General features: G+C 70.2%; 5 protein-coding genes across 8 annotated transcripts; 2 read left to right on the forward strand and 3 right to left on the reverse strand.

Annotated features, from left to right (window-relative positions):
* The first annotated feature begins 1379 nt into the window (after positions 1-1379).
* Positions 1380-8131, forward strand: CACNB3 (calcium voltage-gated channel auxiliary subunit beta 3). 3 transcript variants are annotated; one of them, XM_050330993.1, is made up of 14 exons: positions 1380-1532; positions 1693-1785; positions 4602-4724; positions 4812-4934; positions 5024-5139; positions 5213-5277; positions 5375-5394; positions 5605-5685; positions 5887-5945; positions 6039-6148; positions 6235-6386; positions 6462-6557; positions 6636-6785; positions 6948-8131. In XM_050330993.1, exons 1-14 carry the CDS (start codon positions 1491-1493, stop codon positions 7230-7232), a joined length of 1515 nt encoding a protein of 504 aa, XP_050186950.1. In that variant the 5' UTR covers positions 1380-1490; the 3' UTR covers positions 7233-8131. The 3 variants fall into 3 exon arrangements, with proteins under 3 accessions (XP_050186950.1, XP_050186952.1, XP_050186951.1); XM_050330995.1 differs by lacking the exons at positions 1380-1532; positions 1693-1785 and adding an exon at positions 2845-2865; XM_050330994.1 differs by lacking the exons at positions 1380-1532; positions 1693-1785 and adding an exon at positions 3225-3358.
* Positions 8132-8523: 392 nt separating this feature from the next.
* On the reverse strand, positions 8524-13492 carry DDX23 (DEAD-box helicase 23). The gene is given in 19 exon segments (XM_050330991.1): positions 8524-8721; positions 8723-8886; positions 9123-9297; positions 9402-9510; positions 9631-9782; positions 10058-10300; positions 10385-10562; positions 10845-10990; positions 11108-11333; positions 11548-11691; positions 11778-11890; positions 11966-12099; positions 12185-12323; positions 12444-12509; positions 12592-12688; positions 12791-12889; positions 12995-13028; positions 13031-13208; positions 13415-13492. Coding segments are annotated over 18 exon segments (2457 nt in total). The 5' UTR covers positions 13415-13492; the 3' UTR covers positions 8524-8661.
* Positions 13493-14211: 719 nt separating this feature from the next.
* Positions 14212-17350, reverse strand: RND1 (Rho family GTPase 1). Its single transcript, XM_050330996.1, has 5 exons — positions 17187-17350; positions 17013-17100; positions 15491-15600; positions 15021-15155; positions 14212-14944 (listed from the first exon to the last, which is right to left on the reverse strand). The coding sequence occupies exons 1-5, from the start codon at positions 17304-17306 to the stop codon at positions 14699-14701; spliced, it is 699 nt and encodes a 232-aa protein (XP_050186953.1). The 5' UTR covers positions 17307-17350; the 3' UTR covers positions 14212-14698.
* Positions 17351-17557: 207 nt separating this feature from the next.
* CCDC65 (coiled-coil domain containing 65) lies at positions 17558-20509 on the forward strand. 2 transcript variants are annotated; one of them, XM_050330999.1, is made up of 9 exons: positions 17558-17601; positions 17829-17962; positions 18303-18470; positions 18540-18709; positions 18812-18950; positions 19036-19233; positions 19520-19738; positions 19829-19981; positions 20083-20509. In XM_050330999.1, exons 2-9 carry the CDS (start codon positions 17837-17839, stop codon positions 20305-20307), a joined length of 1398 nt encoding a protein of 465 aa, XP_050186956.1. In that variant the 5' UTR covers positions 17558-17601; positions 17829-17836; the 3' UTR covers positions 20308-20509. The 2 variants fall into 2 exon arrangements, with proteins under 2 accessions (XP_050186956.1, XP_050186957.1); XM_050331000.1 differs by lacking the exon at positions 17558-17601 and having other exon boundaries at positions 17775-17962.
* A 183-nt stretch (positions 20510-20692) lies between these two features.
* FKBP11 (FKBP prolyl isomerase 11) lies at positions 20693-22577 on the reverse strand. The gene is made up of 6 exons (XM_050330998.1): positions 22440-22577; positions 21961-22026; positions 21287-21374; positions 21162-21195; positions 21006-21076; positions 20693-20926 (listed from the first exon to the last, which is right to left on the reverse strand). The coding sequence occupies exons 1-6, from the start codon at positions 22554-22556 to the stop codon at positions 20709-20711; spliced, it is 594 nt and encodes a 197-aa protein (XP_050186955.1). The 5' UTR covers positions 22557-22577; the 3' UTR covers positions 20693-20708.
* Between the last annotated feature and the right edge of the window lie 1133 nt (positions 22578-23710).

The raw sequence follows: 23710 nt of genomic DNA on the forward strand, positions 1-23710 counted from the left end.
TGTCCCCCGTGTCCCCCTTGCACATCCGCCCCGCGAGCATCTCCCGCACCCCTCCTTGCACGCGCACACAGCGCACCCCCTTGTGCAACACGCACACGTGTGTACACACACACACCCCGCGCCCCCGGCATGCACACACCCCCCTGTGCACAGGCACGCACCGCCTTGCACGCACACACAGATGCACACGCATGTTTTGCATCCCCCCCTTGCACACACAGACACCCGTTGCACACACACCCCCACACCCCCCTGCACCTTCACACCCCTTGCACACGCGTGCAGTCCCGTTGCACACTCACACGTGCACTCCTCTGTGTGTGTGTGTGTGCACACAAACACGCCCGGATTCCCCGTGCACGCACACCTGGGCACACCTGCGCTCAGGGATTCATGCACACCCCCCTTGCACACACACACACACACACACACAAAGGCACCTTGCACACACACCTGTACACACACCCCCTTACAGTCCCGATACACCCCTTCAGACACCCCCTTGCACACAGCCCCCCTTACACACTCGCAGACCCCCTCACACACACGTGCCCCTTGCAGACGCACCCCCATTTCCACGCACCCCGTGCCCAGTTCGCACAGGGCATCACCTCACTGTGGTCCTCGCCAGCCCCCCAGGCCCGTACCCCACGAGTGGGCGTGGGTCAGGCCTTAGCACCCCCATTCCCCCGTTCCCGGACCCCTCCGTGCCCCCCCTTCCCACCCCCGCAGCGGCGTCGCCGGGCCCCGCAGCCCCCGCTCCGGCGCCGGGCCCCGGGAGCGCTGATTAATCATTAATTAGCAGCCGCCGGCGGGGCCGTGTCCCTGCGGCCCCACGCGGAAGTCCCGACGCGCGGGGGCGGGGGCCCACGCTGGGGCTCCGTGGGGTTCCCGGTACCCCCTTTCCCGCGGCCCCCCCGGCCCGTCGCTCCGGTCCGGTGATGCTGCAGCACCGGAACCGGCCGCCCCCGTGGGCATGGCGGGGACACGGGGCGTGGGGTGGGTGGGCTGCTTCTCCCCACGGCTCCGCCTGCCCCACGCGGAGATCTAGGGGGGCAGGTGCTCCCTCTGGGTGGTATATACCCCCGGGGGGGGTAAAAAACCCCGGGCGGGAGAGCACGGTGGGATGCGGGTGGTGGGGCTCCCGCATCCCCGCACACGCGTGGGCACGGCCGCCGCGGCCCCGGGGGGGCTCCTCTTCGCCGGCACCGCCCGGGCGGTCCCCGCAGCACTGCGGGTTGCGGGGAGGGTCCGTTCCCGGTGCCCTCCGGTGGCTGCCCAGCTGCGGGGGCGCGGACCGGCCGCCGCGGGGATGGGCGCGGGGGCGGGGCAGGCGGGGGCGGGGACGGCCGGGACGCCCCGGCGGCCCCGTGTGATGCGGAGCGCGGCAGTGGCGGCGGCGGCGGCGCGGCCCTTCCCCGCGGAGCGCCGCGGTCCGGTGCGGGGCGGCCCCGCCGGCATCCCGGGGGCTCCGGTGGGTGCCGCCGGGGATGTCCGCCCCGGCGCAGCCTGATGCTCCCGGCTCCTTCCAGGTGAGCGGACCGGAGCCCTCCCGGCCGTCGCGGGCCCGGTGCGGCCCGGTTCGGTTCTTCCCGCAGCGCTGGGGGCCGCCGGTGGCAGCACCGTGGCGGAGCCACGCCGCCCGGTAACCGCCCGGTGCCGCCCGGTGCTCACCGGCCGCTCTCCCCGCAGAGCCCCCGGAGGCTCCCGAAGCGCAAGAGCCGCTTCAAGCGCTCGGACGGCAGCACCTCGTCCGACACCACCTCCAGCATCCTCCGCAGGCAGGTGAGCGGGCCGGATCCGGCACCGACACCGGCACCGGCATCGGGGCGGGGCAGCCCCGCCAGCCCCGGGCCCGCCGCTGTTGCGGCTCCGCATTAAGGCACGGACCGGGTGTGGGGAGCGGCCGAGCATCTCCCACCCCAACCCCTGCACCGGGAGGAACCGGAGGGCCGCCCCCGCCCCTCCGCTCCCCCGGGACGGGTCTGGGCGCCGGCACCGGGCGCCGGTGGCATCGCAACAGCCGCTCCCCGCGGCTAAAAATAGCGAGTGCTGCGTCAGGGCCGGGCCGGCGGCGGGCACCGGCACTGCGGCGCGGGGGGCGGCCCCGGGAAACTGAGGCAGCGGACGGGGAACGAACCGGGGCGGGGGGAGCCGCGGGGCCGCCCCGCCCGGTCCATCAACGGGCACCGGGGCGTCCTCAGCGCGCTGCCCGAGGGGGTACGGACCCCCCGCCGCCCCCCAGCCGGTGCTCTGGTTCCCCCCGGCGCGAGCTGCGCCCCCTCCCCGGCCGCCGGCGGGGGAGCGGGTACCGGAGCGGTTCCGCGGAGGGCGGGGGGTTCCGGTAGGGGCGGCCCCGGGGGCTGCAGAGCGGCCCGAGCATCCCGGTTCCGTCCCAGAGTAGCACCTGCTCCTCCGGTACCCCGGTACTCCCGGGTACCTTCAGGGACCCCACGACCCGGCCCAGCACCCGGCGCGGCCCCTTCAGCACCTCGGAGAGGGCCCGGCCGGGCCCCACCGCGTGTCCGGTACCGGGGCCGGTGCCCAGTGCCCCGTGCCCGGTGCAGGTGCTCGGGGCCGGTCACGGCGCTGCCCGGAGCCCCCGCCCCGCCGAGCGCTGCCCCGCGGCCCCCGGGCCGACCCCGAGCGGTCCCGGGCCTGTCCCACCGGTGTCCGTCCCGCTGCGCGGTAACGGGGCGGGCCGGTCCGGTCCCCCGGGGCCCGTCGCTGCCCCCCTCCTCGGAGGCGGGGGTGGGAGGCGCGGCGGGGGCGGGAGCGGCTCCGGCCCCGCCGCAGGGCTCGCCCTGCAGACGGGGCTGCTACCGGCTCGGGGCAGGACCGGGGCCGCCGCACCGGAGCATGGAGGTACCCCCGGGACCCCCTGCCTCGCCCCCGGGACCCCCGCCCGGCACAAACCCCAGGACGCCCCCTCAGCGGGAGCTTTTCCCTCTTGGCAAACTACCCCCACACACACACCGCTACCGAGAGCTGCCCCGTGCCCCGTCCCGGTGCACTGCACCGGGACCGCTCGGGACCCCGGCTGCCAGTGCAGCCCCGGGGGAGCTGCACCGGGGGCACTGGAGCCCCCGCCATCACCGGGAAGAGGGAACCGGGACTCCCGACACCCCCACCCGGGGCTGAGCGGCGGGGGCGGCTCCGTGCGCCCCGGGGGCGGTGGGAGGCAGGGGCGGGGAGGGGCGGGGAGGGGCGGTGGAGCGGGCAGGGCCAGCCGGAGCCCGAGCCGCAGCCGGAACCGGAGCCGGTGCCGGTGGAGCGGGGCGGGGGCGCGGGCGGCTCGGCTCGGCTCGCCCCGTCTATGTCGTTTTCTGACTCCAGCGCTACCTTCCTGCTCAACGAGGTACCGGCCCCGGTACCGGCCCCGGTACCGGGGCTGGGCGGCCGTGCCCGGGGGCCGCGGTGGGAGGTGGGGAGCTGCGCCCCGGGGGACGGTGATGGCGCGCGGGGGCTGTGCCCGGTGCGGGGGGTGTTGGCCGTGCTCGCTGCGGGGGTTCATGCCCGGTGCGGCGGGGGGGGAGGGCTGTGCCGCCCCCCCGGGCCCTTTGTTCTTCGCCGCCGCTTTTCCCTCGATCCCGGGAGGTGCGACCGGGACCGGGTTCGGGACCGGGTTCGGGACTGGGGCGGATCCCACCCCCCATGACCGGGTATCCCGCGAGGGCTGATGCTCCGGGCCTGGGGGGCTGCATGGGGGGGAATCGTGGTGTGCGGGTGGCGCTGGAGACGCTGTACCGGGGGGTCGCACTGGGGATGCTGGGATGGGGGTCGTGCTTTGGGGGTCGCTGGAGACGCTGTAATGGGGGCCCGCACTGGGATGCTGCGGATCCATACTGGGGAGGCTGGCGTGCCCCAGTGGGGATGCTGGGGCGGGGGATGCTCAGGGGAGGGTGGGAGGCGGTGACGATGCTGGGGGCCGTGCTGGAGAGGCCATATTGGGGGCCATGCTGGGAAACCATATTGCCTGCGGTGGGGTGTGGGGGGTGCAGGCCCCCCATTCTCTCGATGTGAGCAGGGTGGGATGTGCAGGGTGGGAGGCCCTGTTTCCCTGCGCGGGGAGGGGGTGGAGGGCGGTGCTGAGCCAGTGGTGCTGAGCTCAGCCCGGCAGGGCCCGTGGGCCTCGGGGGGTCGGGGTTGGGGGAGCTCAGCTACATCCAGGGACCTATAAATATTTCACCGGAGCTTCTGCGCCTGTTCCGGGCGCAGCGGGCAGTGGGTAAATACCAGCGCGGCAGGGGGGGGAGCCGGGGGGGGCTGCACTGAGCACCCCAGGGTGGGAGGGGGAGCACCATCAAGACTCACATCCTCACCGTGACAGGGCCCCCTGTCCCCAGCCCGGCCCTCCCCGGGGCTGCAGGGGCTCTTCCCCGTGGCCCCCCCCCCGGGCATAAGGGGGTTGCACCCCAGGGCAGCCGTGCTGGGCGATGCCACCCAACGTGCCCAGCTCGATGCCTCCATGGACCCCCAAAAGCTGGAAGGGGGCTGGGGGTCAGCAGGGTGCCCTCCCCAGGCTGGCACCACCTCAGGGCGAGGCCCCTCTTTTTGGGGTGCCCCCCGCAGCCCCCCGGCACTCAGCCCCGTGTCCCCAGGGCTCGGCGGACTCCTACACCAGCCGCCCGTCCCTGGACTCCGACGTGTCCCTGGAAGAGGACCGTGAGGGTGCCCGGCGCGAGGTGGAGAGCCAGGCCCAGCAGCAGCTCGAGAGGGCCAAGGTAGGCATGGGGGGGGGACACCCAGGGCACGGCTTGTGGGGGGCTGGCAGTGCCCGGGGGGTGCTGATTTGCCCCCAAACCCCCCAGCACAAGCCAGTCGCCTTCGCCGTGCGCACCAATGTCAGCTACTGCGGGGCGCTGGACGAGGAGTGCCCGGTGCAGGGAGCCGCCATCAACTTCGAAGCCAAAGATTTCCTGCACATCAAGGAGGTGAGGTTGGGTGCTGAGGGTGGGGGGAACAGGGCCAGGGATTCCTCCCCCCCTACCACCAGTCTCACCCCTGCCCTGTCCTCCCCCAGAAATACAGCAATGACTGGTGGATCGGGCGCCTAGTGAAGGAGGGGGGGGACATCGCCTTCATCCCCAGCCCCCAGCGCCTGGAAGCCATGAGGCTCAAACAGGAGCAGAAAGCCAGGTAGGGATGGGACCCCACCCCTGCCAGATCCCTCCTGGGCCCCCCAGCACTTGCTCACCTCCCTCTCCCTCAGGAGAGCTGGCAACGCCTCGGGCCTCGGCGACAGCGGGAGCCGGCGATCGCCTCCCCCCTCCTTAGGTAAGGGCAGCTCCTGGCCCAGGGGGACCCAGGGGGGATCCAGGGGGGGCCTCACTCTACTGTCACCAACCTCTGTCTCTTCTCTCCTCTCCCCAAGCCAAGCAGAAGCAGAAGCAGGTGAGTCCTGGGCACAGGGCCGTGTCCCAGGCAGGGGGAGATGGGGAAGGGGCTGCAGGCAGGGCCAGGGGTGGGGTGGGGGCAGAGACACCCCTCTGCTCCAGCTGTGTGGTCAGGGGGCTCCAGGGCTCTCTGAAATAGGCTCATTGACCCCTTCCTGGTTGGGGGTGGGAGCCCAGGGCACTGACCCCTTCCTGTGTCCCCCCGTAGACGCAGCACATCCCACCCTACGATGTGGTCCCCTCCATGCGGCCTGTGGTGCTGGTGGGGCCCTCGCTGAAAGGATACGAGGTATGGGGGGCTGTGGGGTTGAGAGGGGGCCTCGCTGTGCCCTGGGGGTGGTGGTTTGTGCCCCTCGTCCCCTCCCTGGCTGTCCCGTGCTGGCAGCGGGCAGATGGCAGGGCCGAGGGCGGCTGGCAGGGTGCCGGGCGGCTGCCACCTCCCTGCCGGTGCCATCTGTGCCGGCTCACCGGGCTGGTGGCCCCGTGGCAGGTCACCGACATGATGCAGAAAGCCCTCTTCGACTTCCTCAAGCACAGATTCGATGGCAGGTGAGACCCTCCCTGCCCTCACACACCCAGAACCCTCCTCTGTGCGTGGCCCGAGGGTCCCCAGGTGCCCACCATGTCCCTGTGCCCCCCCAGGATCTCCATCACCCACATCACGGCCGACCTGTCCCTGGCCAAGCGCTCCATCCTCAACAACCTGGGCAAGCAGGCGATCCTGGAGCGCTCCACCACCCGCTCCAGCATCGGTGAGGGGCCGGGCTCGCCCCAGGGTGCAGAGACCCCCTGCCAGAGGCCAGCCCAGCCTGACACAGCCCCCCCGTGCTCCCCCCAGCCGAGGTGCAAAGCGAGATCGAGCGGATCTTCGAGCTGGCCAAGTCCCTGCAGCTGGTGGTGCTGGACGCCGACACCATCAACCACCCGGCCCAGCTGGCCAAGACCTCCCTGGCGCCCATCATTGTCTACGTCAAGGTGTCCTCGCCCAAGGTGAGGGCTGACCGTGGCTCTGGGGGGGTTCTGGCTGCCCCCTGTGGTGCTGCCAACCCCCCCTCCCCTCCCCAGGTCCTGCAGCGTCTCATCAAGTCGCGGGGGAAGTCGCAGGTGAAGCACCTCAACGTGCAGATGATGGCAGCTGACAAGCTGGTGCAGTGTCCCCCGGTGAGCTGGCCTGTCCCTGGGGATGCCCGTGGGGGCTCCTAAAGCACCTCGTGACCCCTTTTACCTCCTCCCCCCCAGGAGCTCTTCGATGTGATCCTGGATGAGAACCAGCTGGAGGACGCCTGCGAGCACCTGGCCGAGTACCTGGAGGTTTATTGGCGGGCCACGCACCACCCCCCGCACGCCCCCCACGCCGTCCCCTCGCCCACCGGCCTGCCGGGCCTGCAGGTACCCCCACGGCCCCCTCCCCTCACGGCTGCCACATGGACTGGGGGGACACACACAGCCCCCTCCCTGCTCCCCCGGGGACCCAGCACAGGGGTGTCAGGGCAAGGGGGGGACACGTTCCCCCCCCCCGTGCCCCCCTCTGCAGCCCCTCGGTGCCCGCAGAGCCAGCAGCTGCTGGGGGAGCGGGGGGAGCACTCGCCGCTGGAGCACGACAGCCTGATGCCGTCGGACGAGGCCGGGGACACCTCGCCCCAGCACTGGGGGGCCACGTCCCAGCGCAGCTCCCGGCACCTGGAGGAGGAGGAGGAGTACGGGGACCCCTACCCAGACCTGTACCAGCCCCACCGGCACCACGGCAGCGGCCCCGGCACGCCCGAGCGCCCGGGCGAGCGCAACCACGACAGGAACTGGCAGCGCAGCCGGCCCTGGGCCAAGGACAGCTATTAGGGGTGGGGAGAGAGGGGGGGGGGGCACGGCTGGGAACCGGCCCCCCACCCACCAGAGCCCGGGTGATGCCCCCCTCGCCCCAGCCCCGCGCTGGGGGCGCTCAGACAATCTCCCTCTCGGGGATCTCCTCGGCACCGGCAGCTTCCTCGCGCCCGGGCCCCCCCCGGGCACGTCTTCAGCCATAAGCACAGGGCAGGGGGGGGCCCGGCGGCCAGGATGCCCTGGGACCCCTCCCCCGAAAAGTTTTGGGAAACCTGGGGACAGCCACATGCCTTCTGCCCCTGCCTCAGTGTCCCCCCCTGGGCCCCACATCGCGGGCTGGCTCATTCCCCGCAGGGCAGCTGCCATGGACTGTGGGTGCCCCCCCCTCAAAAAAGGGTAGGTAAGGGGCACAGGGGGCAGTTTTAGCAGCGTCCCCCACCCCACACAGACCCGAGGAAGAAGGGGAAGGTGCCCACTCACCCCCACCGGGGCCTTGCCTGCCCCCTCCCCACCCCTGCATGGGACCCCCGGGAGGAGGGGGCCGCACCACTCGCTTCGCTCTGCACCAACCCCCCCCTGCCCCGACCACTGCAGCCAAACCGCCCCTCCCCGGGATTGGGGGGGGGACAGAGAGGGGCTGCACGGGGTGGGGGGGCTGCTCCACGCCTGCACCCACCGCCCTGACCCCACCCTGCCCCTGCCCACGCTGCCCTCACCGCACGTCACCGCACAGTCCTGTAAATAGCGGCGCCCACCGCCCTCGGCCGGGGGGTCTGGTGTGGGCTGAGCCCCCCCCCGGGGGCCAGCGCTGGTGGGGAGGGGGGGGCAGGGGTGGGGGCCACAGATTTGTTACGATTTCTTTTGTAGAAAGCACTGATTTCCCTGTAATTGGTTTCAGAAACACACGAGTGCTTGGAGGCGCCGGTGTCTGTGTCTGTGAGGGGGGGGGACACACACCTAGTCTGGGGAGTGGAAAGGGACGGTGGTGGTGGGTGCTGAGCACCCAAAAAACGCTCTTTTGGGCACTGCTGGCTCCTGTCCCCGTGGGAGGTGGCACCCAGGGAAGGGAGAGGACGATGAGCCGACGCCGGTAGCGCCGCTGCCGGTTTATTCCTGCAGCCTGGAGCTTGAGCTACAAAAAACTCCCAAAAAACCCAAAGCATGAGGTGCAGACAGTTCCCAGGACAGCCCAAAAACCAGCCGCGCCCTGGCAGCAGGGAGGAACCGGCCCCCAAACAGCCTCCAGCAGCTCCTCCGCTCCGTGGGGAAGGTGGGGAGGGGGACTGGGGGAACAGGGCGGGTACTTTGGGACAATCCCAGCCCCAGTCTCTGCGTGGGGACAGTCCTGGCTGAACAGGGAGCTGGGAAAAGAACGGCCACAACAGTCCTGGCAGCCCTGCTGGTTCTGTCGTCCCCAGAGAGGTGACAGAGGGGGCACAGCGGGGCCTCACGCGAAGATGGTCTCCTCCCGCCGCTTCTTGGTGAGGATGGTGCCCGGCTTGTGCTGGAGCATCGGGGTGGTTGGCCAGCTCGGGGGGGCAGGAGGACACGGGGCTCTCCAGGATGGCCTGTTTGAGGTCGTAGAACACGGTGGAGTCCTCCTTGGTGAGGAAGGTGATGGCCACGCCGCTCTTCCCCGCTCGGCCCGTCCGCCCGATGCGGTGGATGTAATCTGGGAGAGGGGGCAGGGGGTCAGCGAGGGGCCGGGTGTGCTGGGCATCCCTTGCAGCACCAGTAGCAAGGACAGGCACTCCCCCACAGCCCCCCCAGCGCAAGGAACACAGGGCATGGGCAGCACTGGGGCTGGAAAGCCCCCACAGCTGCCTGGCACAGGCAGCACCAGGGCTGGGCACCCCCTGCAGCCCCCTGGGTGCCTCCCAACCCCCCCCTCAGCACCCCCGCCCTCACCCTCGATGTTCTTGGCCATGTCGTAGTTGACCACCATGGAGACGTCGTGGATGTCGATGCCACGTCCGGCCACGTCCGTGGCCACCAGGATGTCCTTGGCCCCGGCCTTGAGGTTGGAGAGGGCGAACTCCCGCTGCTCCTGGCCCTTCCCGCCGTGCAGGGTGCAGGCGTTGTACTGGGGGGCGAGAGGGGGGGGTCAGTGAGGGCACATCGGGGGGTCCCCACGCAGGAATGGGGGGGATGGAGCTCGGGATGACCCCCCCCCCAGCCCAGACTCACCCCCATCTTCTCCAGGGACTTGGCCAGCACGTCGCAGCCCTTCTTCTGGTTGACGAAGATGATGATGGGTGGGTCGAAGCCCTGTTCCAGGATGGCCAACAGCTTCTTCCTGCACAGGAAGAGGAGGAGCAGGGGGGAGAGTTGGGTAAGGAGAAGCTGCAGCGCCCCACAGGGTGCCCCCCTCACCCTCAACCCCCTCAGACCACCCCAAAAAGCCCGTCCTGCCCACCTCTTCTCCGACTCGGACATGAGGAAGACCTTCTGCTCCACCCTCTCATGGGGTTTGCCGGCAGAGCCGATGTAAACCACGGCTGGGCGCCGGAGGTAACTGCGGGCCAGGCGCTCCACTGCCGGCGGCATCGTGGCCGTGAACATCACAGTCTGTGGGGGAACGGGGCAGGGATGTCACCCACGGGGCAGGGACGTCCCTCCCATAGAGCCAGAACCTCCCCCCTGCAAGAATGGCCCCGTGAAACAGTAATATCCTGCAGGGGACAAGAATGTCTCTCCCCGGGGCACAAACATTCCCTGTGGGGCAAAACCATCACCCCTCAAGGCAAAAACATCCTCCCATGGGGCAGGAACCCCTTCCCCCAACCTCAGAATTTCCCCTCCCCACCCCACGAACCCCCCCCAGGCCCCCTGCCCGTGCCCACCTGTCTGTACTTGTGCTTGCCCGACTCGAAGTTGGCCAACATCTTCTCGGGGTCCTCGGCCTCGTCGGTGTCGGGTTTCTGGTTGGTGACGGGCATGTGCTCCAGGATCTTCTGCACGTCGGGCTCGAAGCCCATGTCGATCATGCGGTCGGCCTCGTCCAGCACCACGTAGGTGCAGCGGCTCAGCACCAGGTACCGGTTCTCCAGCACGTCGATGAGCCGGCCCGGCGTGGCGATCACGATCTGGGGGGCCGGGGAGGGGTCAGTGGGGGCGGCCCCGGGGCCGAGCAGCCCCCCCTGAGCCCCCCAGCGCCTCCCCCAGCCCACCTCGCAGCCCATGCGCAGGCGGAAGCCCTGGTCCTCGCGGGAGATGCCGCCGATCACGGCCACCGTGCGGATGCCCAGGGGCTTCCCGAATTTGATGGTCTCCTCCTCGATCTGCTGGGCCAGCTCGCGGGTGGGGGCCAGGATGATGGCGTAGGGCCCCTGGTCCGACTCCTCGATGCTGCAGTGTGGGGGGACACAGGACAGATGTGTCACCCACGGTGACACCACGTGAGCCTGTCCTGTTCCCTGCACAGTCAGTCACTCTTCCATTCCACCCCATCCCCTTCACAGCGTCACACCATCACCCCATCTCATCCCCCATCCCCTCCAGCGTTACCCTGTCACTCTAACCCTTCCATACTGTCATCCTGTCACCCTGTCCCACCCATCTGCACTGTCACCATCACCCTACCCTGTCTCCCCCTCCCATGGGCAGTATCCCCCTGCCCCGTGCCCTCACCGGTCGATTTTGGGCAGGGTGGTGATCCACACGAGCAGTGGGATCAGGAATGCCGCCGTCTTGCCGCTGCCGGTCTCGGCCACGCCGATGATGTCCCGGTTCTGCAGCCCGATGGGGATGGCCTGGCGCTGGATCGGGGTCGGCTCCTGCCAGGGGACGGCAGGTTGGGAGCAGAACTCTCCCTCCTCCCCCTCCCCACATCCCTGACGACCCCTTTTCCCCACTCCCAGCCCCCTCCAGGGGCGCCCCCTCCCCATGCCCACCTTGTATCCGCACTTGTCGATGACCTCCAGGATGTGGGGGGGCAGGGAGGAGTCCTTCCAGGAGCGGATGGGGTTGGGGATCTTGCCCCCCTTGGTGGTGATGCTGTAATCCTCGCGGAAGATGCGCCAGTCCCTGTCCGTCATCTCGTCCAGCTTCTTCTGGGACCAGTGGCGGTCGTCCCAGCGCTGCTTGGCCTCCTTCTTCCTCAGCTTCCGCAGCCGGGCCCTGGCCAGCGGCAGGAAGGGATGGGGAGATGGGAAGGGGGACGAGGAACCGGGATGGGGCTCACCCTGTGCCCCTGGAATCCTCCCACCCCCTCCCACAGGACCTGGCGCGTCCCAGCGCTGCCCGCAGCTCCCCACTCCAGCCAAGCTGAGCCATTCAGGACCCTTCACACCCCTCAGCACCCTCCCAGCTCCCCCCCACACAAAATCCTCACTCCTCCTGCTCCTTCTCCTCCAGGGTCCTCCTCTTCTCCATCAGGTCCCCGTAGAACCGCGACTGCTCCCTCTTCTGCTGCTTCAGGTCGATGCCCGCGATGAAGCCGCGGCCCAGCAGCTGCACCTGGTGCCTCTCCTTGTACCTGGAGCAGGGCGGGAGCATCAGGGGCTGCCCTGCACCCCCCTCAGGGGCACCCCCAGCCCCGGGGAACTCCCCCTCCGCACTCACAGGGGGTTGTAGTCGATGGAGGTGTCCTCGGACGCGTCCCACTCGAACACGAACTTGCGGTCGTTGAGGTGCCGCGTGCGCCGGCGCTTCTTCACCCCGCCCAGGTACCGCTCCTGCGGGACCCCAGGGTCAGCGGGACCCTCCCAGACACACCCCCCCGGCCCCCCAGCCCGGCCCACAGCCCCCACCTTGATGGCGTGGAGCTCCTTGCTCTTGTCCTTCTCCTCCCGGATCTTCTGCCTGCCCTCCTCGTCCTCGGTGCCGTTGGTCTCCCGCTCCATGCGCTCCCGGCGCTCCCGGCGCTCGCGCTCCTGGGGGTCTTCTGGGGAGCAGGGGAAGGGGCTCAGAGCCGGCACAGAGCCCCGAGAGCTGGGGGGGGAAGAGAGCTCCAGGGGGTGACCCCTTACCCAGCATCTTCCTCCCCATCTCCTGGAACTGTTTCCTCTTCTTCCTCTCCTCCTCCAGCAGCCGCTGCCGCTCCTCCACCTCCTGCTGCCGCCGCCGCAGGGCCTCGGCCTCCCGCTCCGCCTTGGACAGGAACTTGGGCTGGGGAGGGACAGTAAGGGTCATATCGGGCCTGGCTGCGACCCCCGAGCTGCTGGGGGTCCTTCCCGACCTCTCCACTTTCCCCCAGCATAAGGAGGAGGCTCCTCTTCCCGCTCCCACCTTGGCTTCTGCCTCCTCTTCTGCTTTTTTCTTCGCCAGCAGCTCCTCCAAGGACAGGGGCTGTGCCTGGAAATGGAGCTGGATGTCAGCACCACCCCCAGGGACCTGGATCCGCCTGGAGCCATTCCCAGCCGAGCCCCTTCCTCACCTTCTCCTTCTTCAGGGCATTCTCCTCCTCCTCCTCTGCCTTCCGTGCATCCCGGTCCTTCCGGGACTTGGAGTCCTTCCCCCTGCCCGGGGACAAACTTCCCGGGAAAACAGCACAGAATCAGGCACCAGACACATCCCCAAGGGATCCCCATCTCTGGAGGACTTAGGGGAGAGCAGAGACCCCCCCAAAAACCCACCTGGATCTCTTCCTGTCCTTGTCCCGCCGGTGCCCATCCTTGTCCCGGTCCCGCTCCTTCTTGCCCCGGTCACGGTCCCGCTCCTTGTGCCGCCGATCCCTGAGAGATGGGGAGGGGTCACAGCGCGGTCCTGCCCTCCCCTCACCCCGCTGGGGTCGTCAAAGCTCCTCCCTAAAACCCCAGGGAGCAGCGAGCCCCCCTCACCTCTCCGTGGACTTGGAGCGGGACCGGGAGCGGAGCGGCTCCGTCGCCGGTCCCGGGATCGGTGTCGCTTCCTGTCCTTGGCCGGGGAGCCCTTGCGGTCCCGGTCGCGCTCCCGGTCCCGGTCCCGTTCGCGGTCTGGGGAGCGGGAGCGTTTCCTTTCCTCCTTCACCGGGGACGCGTCCCGGTCCTTCTTGTCCGTCAGTTCTCCGGCCATCTGCGGGGAGGGGTCAGCGGGGGGGACACCGGGGGAGAAGCCCCCAGAGGGATGGGGGGCACCCGGCGCTCCAGGCCCCGCCCGCGGTGCCCGGTACCGGGGCTCAGCCTGGTGTGGCGGTAGCGGGTCCTGCAGCCCCCGGGTGCCGCGGGGGTCCCTCGGGGTGGTGCCCGGTCCCCTCCCGGCCGTGCCCGGTCCCCGCTCACCGTGCCAGCCCGGGCTCAGCGCCGCCGCTCCGCCACCGCCGCCGCCATGTCCGCCGGGGCCGCGGGGCACGCCGGGACGGCGCGGGGACTACAACTCCCGGCAGCCTCTGCGCGGGAGGCGAACCACAACTCCCGGCGGCCTCCGCGTGTCGAAGCACCGCCGCCGAGCCCCGCGATCCTTCCGCCACCCCCGCCTTCGGGAACGAGTCCCCCGGGGTCAGCGTCCCCAGGGCCCTGCAGCCCCCAAACTGCCCCGAAACCCCTGGCTCGGTGTATCTGCGGTCCCTGAATACCAAATGAGCCCCCCCCCCAAACCCTGGGGGGACCACCCCCATAGGGTCAGTGTCACTGTGTACCCCAAAACCCTACAGGGCCCCCCCCCTCCTCTCCGGTCGGTGACCCTATGTACCCCAAATCCCCTGAGATGGCTCCAGGACAGTAATCCCGCATCCCTGGGACCCCCAAGACCCCAGGGACCCCCCAGGTTGGTGTCCCAATGTCCCTGAATACCCCAAAACCCCACAAGGACCCCCATGATCAGCATCCCTGCAGGATGGGGGAAATCCCCATTCCTAACCTGGAATGCCCAGGCAGAGTCTGGCAGGGGCCACTTTGGGGTACCCAGGGATCCCTCACTGCCCCACCTCAGTGTCCCCATCCCCAGTGACCCCCAAAAACACCTCCCCAAAACGAAGCACCCCCCAAAAGAACTCCAGGCCACAGGCAGGGCTGCACGTAGGTGGATCTTATATTTCTGATAATAAATAAGCTTTTTAAGAACACTGACATGGAACAGAGACACCCCCCCACCCCAGACAGTCCATAAAATAGCCCCCCCCATTGCCCCCCAACCCGCTGGGGTCCCCCCAGGGCCAAGCAGTGGATGAGGGGTGGGGGGAAACAGGATGAGTCCATGGATGAGCCCCATGATGTGCCCCCCAAATCCCACAGGGATGTCCCAGGACTGTGTCCCCATGTGCCTGTGCACCCCAAACCCCACAGGGACCCCCCCTGGGTCAGTGTCCCCAGGGTCCTGTGCACCCCAAACCCCACAGGGATCCCCCCAGGTTGGGGACCAGGTGCTGAGCACCCCCCAGACCCCCCTCCCCATGGGGACAGCCCCCCAGGCCGGGGGCTGGCAGGGCAATGGTGTGATGGGGGGGCAGCAGCACCCCCTCCTCCTCGGGTGGGGGGTGGGTCCAGGGCCCTGTCCAGCCCCCCCATCCCACCCTGGGGACTCGGGAGGGGGCTGGAAGTTGGGGAGGGTCGTCCCTGTCCCCCCCTTCACATGACAGAGCAGCTTTTTGCCTTTTCCTTCTTGAAGGTGTTGGAGATGAGCTCGGAGCGGCTGGGCAGGTGCAGGAGTCTCTTGGAGAGGCTGCGGGGGGGGCTCTGGGGGGGCTGCTGGGGGGCTCTGCTGAGGCAGAGGCCGGACACGGTCCGGAAGATGCTGTGGACGCTCTTCTCCGAGGTGAAGGCCGAGCACTCCAGGTAGCCCTCGGCTCCCAACTGCCTGGCCATGGCACAGCCCTGCGGCCCAGCCCCGGTCAGACCACCGGCACCGCCCCAGCCCACCCCTCCCGGCCCCCCTGGGCTCCCCCCGGACCTGCTCGTAGGAGATAGGGGCCTGTTTCTGGTGCGAGAGCTCCAGGAGGGTGCTCAGGTCCGTCCTCAGGTCCGTCTTGCAGCCGATGAGCAGCACCCGCGTGTTGGGGCAATAATCCAGGATTTCTGTCTTCCACTGCGGGGTGGGAGCCACTGTCAGGGACGGGGGACCCCAAAACCCTCCACCCCCAGGTCAGTGCACCCCAAACCCCACAAGGATCTCCCTGGGTTGGTGTTCCCCAGAGTCTTGTGCACCCCAAGCCCCCCCAGGGTCATTAACCCTGCATCCCTGAGCCCCCCAAACCCCAGAGGGACTCTCTAGGCCAGTGTCCCTGCCCATCCCAAAGCCCTCAGGGAGCCCCTTGGGTCAATGCCTCCACATCCCTGAGTTCCCCAAGCCCCCCAGGGACACCCTGGCTCGGTGTCCCCACATCCCTGAGCCCCCCAGGCCCCACAGGGACCCTGTCCCACCTTCTTGGCGGCGCTGTCGAGGGTCTCGGGGCGGCTGATGTCGAAGCAGAGCAGGACAGCGTCCGAGTCGCTGTAGCACAGGGGCCTCACGTTGTCATAGTAGGGGGAGCCTGGGGGGCATGGGGGGTCACTCTCGACCCCCTGGAGGGACCCAGGGACCCGGGCAGGGGGTGCTGGCAAAGGGACACGGCCTCGTTCCTGCCCCGGGGTGGGGGCTCAGAGCTCCAGAGCCCCCCCAAAGGAACAAATCCCCCTCCTGGCTGGGAGGGGGCTCACAGCTCTAGAGCCCCTCCCCCCCAAAAAAAACCCCCAAAACAGACCCCCAAGACACACACACAGAGCCCCTTCCCGCCTGGGGTGGGGGGCTCATCTCTAGAGACCCCCCCAGAGTACACACGGCCCCCCTCCTGCCTGGGGTGGGGGGCACAGCTCCGGAGCCCCCCCAGGAGCGCCACCCCCGTCCCCGCAGCCCGTCAAACGCACCGCGCCTTAGCGAGGCAGCGGCAAATGGAGCCCGCGGTGTTTATGTAACAGCCCCCCGCCCGTTTCGGGGAGTCCCGCCAGCACCGAGGGGTGTCTGGGGGGATGGGGGCAGCCAGGAGGGGGGTGGTGGGGGTGCCACCCCCGCGGGGTCCCCGGGGACACGGAGCCACCGGCATCGCACCGGGAACTGCGGGGGACGCGGCGCGGGGGTGCCCGTGGGGTGCGGGGGGTGCCCCCGCTCCCCTTTGCCCCCCGAAAGGCCTCGGAGGGGGTTTCGCAGCCCAGACGCTCCGTGCACGGAATAGCAAAGAGGCTGCGCCAGCGCATCGCCATGGCAACCGGGGACCGGCGGGGACCCCCCCGCCGGGGGGGACACTGCAGCACCGGGCAGGGCTGCCCCGACCCCCCTCGACCCCTCCTGGACCCCCCAGCCATTCAGGGTACCCCGGGAGGGGCAGCACCGGAATCGCCCAGAATCCCCCCCCAGGCGCGGGGGACACCCTGAGCTCCCTCTGGGGGGCTCAGCCAGGGTGGGGGTCCCCCCCAGGGAAGGGGTTGAGCCCCGTGTGACCCCCTCCCGTCTGCGTCTGTGCTCCCACCACGGGGTCGGTTCCCGGGGGCTCCCTGTGCCCCCCGGACTCAGGGATGCGACCGCAGACCTGAAGCCCCCCCAGGGGTCCCCACTGCGGCCACCCAGCCCTCCCTTGCTGGGACCCCAGAACACGGCAGGGACAGCACTGGGGCCACTAGGCCCCCCCTTCAGGGACTCCAAAACACCTCGGGGACCCCAAAAAACATCCCGAGGACGCCACTGCGGCCACCAACCCCCCCCACTGCAGGGACCCCAAAACACCCCCGGGACCCCAATACACTCCGCTGTAGGGACACCTCCACTGCAGCCCCACCAAAACCCCAGTCCTACAACCCCCGGAGCCCTCAGACCACCAAATACCTCCATCACCCCCACCGGGGCCGGGGCTGCACCCCCGGTACCGGAGCCCCCCGTGTAAGCACCGCGTGTCCCCCCCTCCCCCGGTACCGGAGGTGTCCCAGAGGCTCAGCTCCACCCGCTGCTCCTCGTTGGCCAGACACGCCGTGTAGTTCTCAAACACGGTGGGCACGTACGTCTGCAACGGCACCGGCACCGTCAGCGCCCGCTCCGGTCCCGCCGCCCGGTGCGCGGTGCCGGCCGCCGGTGGCCGCCCCGGCTCACCTCGGGGTAGCAGTCCTTGGCCAGCACCTGCAGCATGGCCGTTTTGCCGCACTGCACGTCGCCCACCAGCACCAGCTTGCAGCGGGCCGGGGCGGCCGGTACCGGCCTCCGCTCCCGCATGGCGGCGGCACCGCGCGCGCGAAACTCCCCCACCGCTGCCGCCCGCCCACCGCCCTGCGCGCCGCCGCCGCAGACACCTCATATACCCCCTCGCCGCCGGGCCCCGCCCACGGCGGCGCCCGCCCGCCAATCACCGCGGGGGCTCCCGGAGCGCCGGCCAATGGCGGAGAGGCGGCACCGGCGGGAGCCGCTCCCGTCCGCCAGGGGGCGACGGCGCGCGCGGGGGCGGAAGTTGGGGCGCCGGGAGCGGAAGTGGCCGTTGCTTGGAGACCGGTGGGACGCGGGAGCGGGGCCGGTACCGGGCGGGGGGGACGATCCTAAAAAAAGGGGGGAGATGGAGGGTCCTGGAGGGGGAGATGGGGGTGGGGAGAGGGCGATAGGGGCTGAGGGGCTCTGGAGGGGGAGATGGAGGTGAGCAGAGGGAAACAGGGCTGAGGGAGGCCCTGGAGGGAGGCCCTGGAGGGGCCACCACTGGGCCTCCCCTTCCCCGGGCGTCCCCCCACCCTTCCCACCGTGTCCCAGCTCCAGCCATGGCGGGGGCCCGTCCCGGCGCCCCCGGGGCGGCCGAGGCTGAGCTGCTGCTGCTGCAGAGCCAAGCGCTGGCCGAGGAGGAGGCGGCCAAGGCCAGGAGGGAGCTACTCAGCCGCTTCCTGCAGGTCCGGGACCCCACTGCAGCGACCCCCCCAAGCTGCAACCCCCCCACCCCAAACCTACAGGATCCTCCAGGGCTCCCCCACCTTTCCCCCAGCTCAACCCCATCTCTCTCCCCAGGCCCCCATTACCCTTTGCCTCTCCCATCTCCCCTTCAGAGCTCCCCTCAGCCCATTTCCCCCCACTCACCCCCATCCCCAGACCTGCCACGTCCCCCTCCCCAAGCCCCTAAAGCACCTTCCCCCAGCCAATAACCCCATCACCCCCCCGGATACCAGAGCCCCCCCTCAGGGTGGGCAGCCCCCCCGGCCGGCCCTGCAGCCCCTCCCCGGCCCCCCCCTGCAGGAGAAGCTGTCCCGGGAGCAGCAGCTCAGCGCGGGGGGGCTCCACAAGCTGCGGACGCTCTGGCGCTCGGCGCTGCGGGAGGCCAAGGACCGGGAGCTGCGGGCGGACATCGAGAGCCTCAGCCAGAGCTTCTCGCGGGCCCTGGACTGCAAGGACGGCGTCATCGAGGTGGGCACAGGGCCGGTGGTGCTGGAGGGGCTGTGGGAGACACCTGTGACCCCTCCCTGAACTCCACAGGCGCTGCTCAGGGAGCTGGAGGAGGCGGAGGAGCAGCAGAACCGAGCCCTGCGCAGCCACCTGAGCCTGACGGACCAGCTGCTGCAGCTCCAGCGCTGCCGCCTGGGCTACCTGGAGGAGGGCTTTGCTGCCCAGGTGGGCGCCCTGAAGGCAGAGTTTGAGGCTGAGAGGTGCGGGAGTTTCGGGGGGGAGGAGGGGGCTAGGGCAGCAGTGGTGTCCCCGTGGTGGGGCTGGGCAGCGTTTCCCCCTGTGCCCCCCGTGTGTCCCCGCAGGAGGATCATCCTGAAGCAGCAGGAGTGGGAGAGCTGGTGTCTGGAGGACATGGCACGGGCCACGGAGCAGGACAACGCCCGGACCGACCACGAGGCCACGCTGGACTTCCAGAGCGCCCGGGACGACATCAAAAGCAAGGCAGGGGCGGGAGGGAGCGGCCAGGGGGCTTTAGGGCTGGAGAGGGAGGCCTGGGGGCGGTGGGTCATCCCCTGTGTGTCCCCAGAGCTGGCAGGAGCAGCAGTACAGCCGCCTGCAGCTGGTGGGGAGGCTGGAGGGGCTGTGGAAGCAGATCCAGAGGGCCCGGCAGAGCTACAACGAGGCCACGGAGCACAAGATGGCCGAGTTCAAGGAGCTGCTGAGGAAGTGCGAGAGGAGCACCCGGGAGATCGAGGCGCAGTCACAGAAGCTGCAGAAGCTCCAGGTTCTGGCAGGGAGCTGGGTGGCTGTGGGAGCAGGGACACCTCTGCCCGCTGCTCGCTTCCCGTGGAAGCACGGAATTGTTGAGGCTGGAAAAGCCTCTGAGACCACCGAGTCCAACCGTCAACCCAACACCGCCAAGGCCGCCACTAAACCACGTCCCCAAGTGCCCCATCCACCCGTGATTTGAACACTCCCAGGGGTCAGTGCCCTGACCAGCCCATTCCAGTGCCCCACCAGCCTTCCCACGAGGGAATCTTCCCCAGCATCCAACCCTCCTGTTCCGCCAGGACACGGTGGCGGCCACCAGGGCCCAGATAGCGGCTCACGCCCGGGAGAACGAGGAGCAGATCCAGCGGGCGCGGGAGGGGAAGGAGGAGGCGCTGCAGCGGCTCCAGGAGCTGCGCCGGGAGGTGACCCGGGCGATGACCGCGGCTCGCGCCGACCTCACCACGCTCAGCTGCCAGAGCGGGGCCGCCCTCAAGGCGCTGCTGCGCGTGGTGGAGAAGGTGAGCCCGGCGGTGCCGAGGGGATAAGGGGGTTCCCCCTGGTGTCCTAGTGTCCCCTCTCACCTGCCCTTCCCTGTGTCCCACCCCCAGGCCCAGCGCCTCCTGCGCCTGGCCGAGATGTGCCGCAGGCTGGAGACGGAGGAGGAGAAGGTGCTGCCCTTCTACCCCTCCTCGCTGACTGAGGGGGAGCTGCGGGAAGCCCGCAGAGTCCTGGAGGAGACCCCCGTGGAGCCCCTGGCACAGGTGAGGAGGCCCTGCCCGAGGGTCCTGGGTGTGCCCACAGGGAACAAGGGTCGGGATCCGGCCCTGAGGACCCCCCAACCCTGATCCCTGCCTCCCCCCAGGCCATGCAGGACTACGTGGGGCTGGAGCGCTTCTGGCAGCGGTTCAACAAGGCCAAGCTGGAGGAGAAGGTGCTGGAGCAGGCGCGGGCGGCCCTGGCCAAGAGGAACCAGCACCTGCGGGAGCTGCTCCAGCAGTACCTGGCGGGGGTCACTGTCAGCCGGAAGGTGTTCAAAGACCTCGAGCCCCTCCTCGCCACCAAGCAAGAGCCACGTCCCCAGAAATGAGCCCCGAGCTGGGGCAGGGCCGCGCTCAGGGACATCACGACATGGTGCACCCTGAGAGCCTCCGGGGGGGGTCACCCTCCCCAGACCCTGTCCCCAGCTCTGCCAGCTCCAGCTGAGACACCCATGGGCAAACCAGGGACCTGCCTGGTGCCTGGGGACACCAGGGACTGTCACTGCCTGGAGATGCCATAAAAGAGCAAAACTGCCCAAAAAAGCGCTCCAGGGTCTTATTTCTGGGATTCACTGAGCGGGCGAAGCTCTGTCACCCTCTGCTCAGGTCTGACGTGACCCACCAAGGCCCTGGAGCAGGCAGGGTGCTCGAGGGGTGAACAGCCCCTTCCCACTACTCCATCCCCACCACCGTCCTGGTCAGAGCAGCCACAGATGCCGAAGGGAAGGTTTTATTTCTTTTTGGCTTTGTTCCTCTTCTCCTCCTTCAGCTTTTTCTTGGAGAGCTTGGGGCTGCTGGCCTTGCGGTACAGGTGGAACCCGATGAGCCCCAGCAGGGCCGGCACCAGCCCCAGGCACAGCAGCGGCACCACCTCGTTCACCACCTTCTGCCAGTAACTGGCCCGGGACAGCCCCACCAGCTCCACCTCAAACCGCAGCACGGCGTCACCTGCCAGGGGGGCACAGCCTGAGCGGGGGCCACAGCGGCCTGGGGGGGACACCACAGGGACCCCGAGGGCTGCACTCACCTGGGATGGTGGGGGGAGAGCCCCGCTTGCCGTAGGCCAGGTGAGGGGGGATGATGGCTCTGCGCTTCTCCCTGCCACGGGAACACCGTCGGTGCCACGTGGTGGGGACACAGCATGGGGACACTGCCCACCCCCGTGCCCCCCATCCCCACTTACCCCACACACATGTCCATCAGACTCTGCTCCAGGCCTGCAGGAGAGCGGGGAGAGGGGTGAGCAGGGCTGGCCGGCGGCACCCTGGGTACCTCCCACCCCCGTCCCCCCCTTGGCCCCCCACTCACCGGGGATGACTTGGCGCTTGCCCAGCTCCACCTGGAGCGGGTCCCGGCTCAGGGAGGAGTCGATGATCCGCCCATCCTCCAGGGTGCCCTGCGGGACACACGGGTACGGTCACAGCCGTGGTCCCCCTGGGGATGCAGCCCTGGTGCTTTCTCCACGTGGGTCCTAGTATCATCCCACTCCTGCTCTGGTGCTGATCCCAGTGCCCGCCTTGTGCCACCCCTGGGCTGATCTCAATCCTGGTGTCCCCCACTGTGCCACCCCCCTGCCATCCTGGGGACATCCCCACCACTTGCAGTGTCAAGGCCATTGTGAGGGCAATCCTTGGGCAGATCCCAGTGCCAACCATGCCCATACTCGGGTTCTCCCGTGGCAGCCCCAGTGCCACCCCTGTGCCAGTCCAGGTGCCACCCAGAGCCCATCCTGGGGCTGTCCCCATCCCAGTTCCAGTGCCACCCTGGCGTCGCCCCCACGCCCACCCTAATGCCGTCCCCATGCCCACTCCGGTGCCACCCCTACACTCACTCCGGTACCACCACGTTGCCACCCCAGTGTCCATCCTGGTACCACCCCCGGTACCGCCCCGGTGCCGGCCGAGACTCCCCCGGTGCCGGTGCCCCCCGCCCCGCCCGCGGGAGCGCAGTGCTGACGTGTTCCTCCCGCCGCCCGCCCGCACCGTGTAGTGGATGTGCACCGTGTCCCCCGGCGCCGACAGCTCCGTGCAGCCTTCGGGGGGGGCCACCTGCAACGGGGGGTCACTGGGAGCCGGGACGGGGCCCCCCCGCCTCGGGGTCCCCGCACTCCCCGTGCCCATGTGTCCCCCGAGCGCTCCGCGAACCGGACTCCCCCCCCGGATCCCCCGTCCTCCCGGTGCGCCGTGTTCCTCCCCGCAGCCCGGTCCTCCCCGTGCCCCCCTGCGCGCCCCCATCCCGCAGCCCGGTCCTCCCGGTACGCTGTGTCCCCTCCCTCCCCGTGCCCAGGCCGGGCTCTCCGGTGCGCCCTGCCGGTGCCCCGTCCCCCCGGTGCCTCCGTCCCCTCCGGTGCCTCCGCCACCCGCCAGTGTCCCGCCGGTGCCCCGCCGGTCCCAGCTCCGCGCCCGAAGGGGCCGCGAGGGTCCCCGGTGCCTCCCGGTTCTCCCCCTCCGCCCGTGCTCACGATGGTCTCCAGCCGCAGCTCCCGGGCGCCGGTTTCGGTTTCGCTCTCGCCGGCGCGGGCGAGCGGCGGCGGCGGCAGCAGCAGCGCCAGGAGCAGGAGCGCGGCGAGGGACGGCATGGCCGGGCTGGCGGCGGAGGAACCGGGACCGGCACCGGGACCGCCCTCCCCGCCCCGGACCCCGCCTCCGGGACCGCCCCCCGCCCCGGGACCGGCCCCGGGACGGGCACCCGCGGCTGCCCCCGAGGCTCGGAGGGGTCGGAGGACAGGGGGATCCCCGGGATCGGCCGCCCCATCCGTGCCCGGTGCCACGCGTGCGCTCCGGTGCCAGCCGGTGCCACCGGGTGCCACCCAGCCCAGTGGGCACCGGGGTCCGCCTCTACCCGGGGACTGTCCCGGGTGGAAGGTCCGGATGGGCATCATGGTGAAGGTCCGGGTGGGGGTCCGGGCGGGGTTCGGGACCGGGGGGCTCCCGGTGCAGCTCCCGGTGTCCCGTCGCCGCCGGTGCCAGCAGGCGGCAGCACCGCCCGGGGAAACCGGCACTCACCGGGGCCCGGGACCCCTCCCCGGCCCCCCACCGGTGCACAGCATCCCTTCTCCTGGCACACCAGCTTCCCTTCCAGCCCCCGGCCGTGCCGGGCAAGGGAAGCCGAGCCCCGAGCCCGAATGGGGGCTCGATGTGGACCGATTCTGCCCCAAACATCGCCGTCCCTGTGCCTGGGGGTCCCCAGCCCGCGGGGAACACCGGGAGCACCGGTTTGAGGGGTTCACACCGGCGCACGGATCCCTCGCCCCGTGCCAGCGGTGATGGCCCCGCTGCCGGCAGTGGTGGCACTGGCCCCGGCACAGCTCCCGGACGGTGGCCCCGTTGACGCCGGTGGTGGCCCCGGTGCAGCTCCCGGACGACGGCATCGGCACGCCGGCCCCACCGGCGCACCCACATACCAGCCCCGGTTGCCGAGAGGTGGGGAAGCCGGGCTGGCGGCGGGACCCGGGGCACTAATGGGATTAGGGGCGCCGGGTCAGCCCCCGCCACACAAAGCCGTCGGTCCGGCCGGTGGGAACTCGCCGGTGCTGGCTCTGCTGCTCCCCCCCCAACCGGGGAGCCCCGGACACCCCCACTGCAGCCCCCCGGTGTCATCTCTGCAGCTCCCACCCACCGGGATCCCCAGACACCCCCAGTCTGACCCCTCGGTGTCATCATCGCAGCCAACAGCAGCCCCCCAGCCACCAGCCCAGAGGGGACAGAGGGATGGAGACAGCAGAGCTGGGTC

Source organism: Myiozetetes cayanensis, unplaced genomic scaffold (assembly GCF_022539395.1).
Source record: "Myiozetetes cayanensis isolate MyiCay16 unplaced genomic scaffold, myiCay2020 scf47, whole genome shotgun sequence".
NCBI lineage: Eukaryota > Metazoa > Chordata > Aves > Passeriformes > Tyrannidae > Myiozetetes > Myiozetetes cayanensis.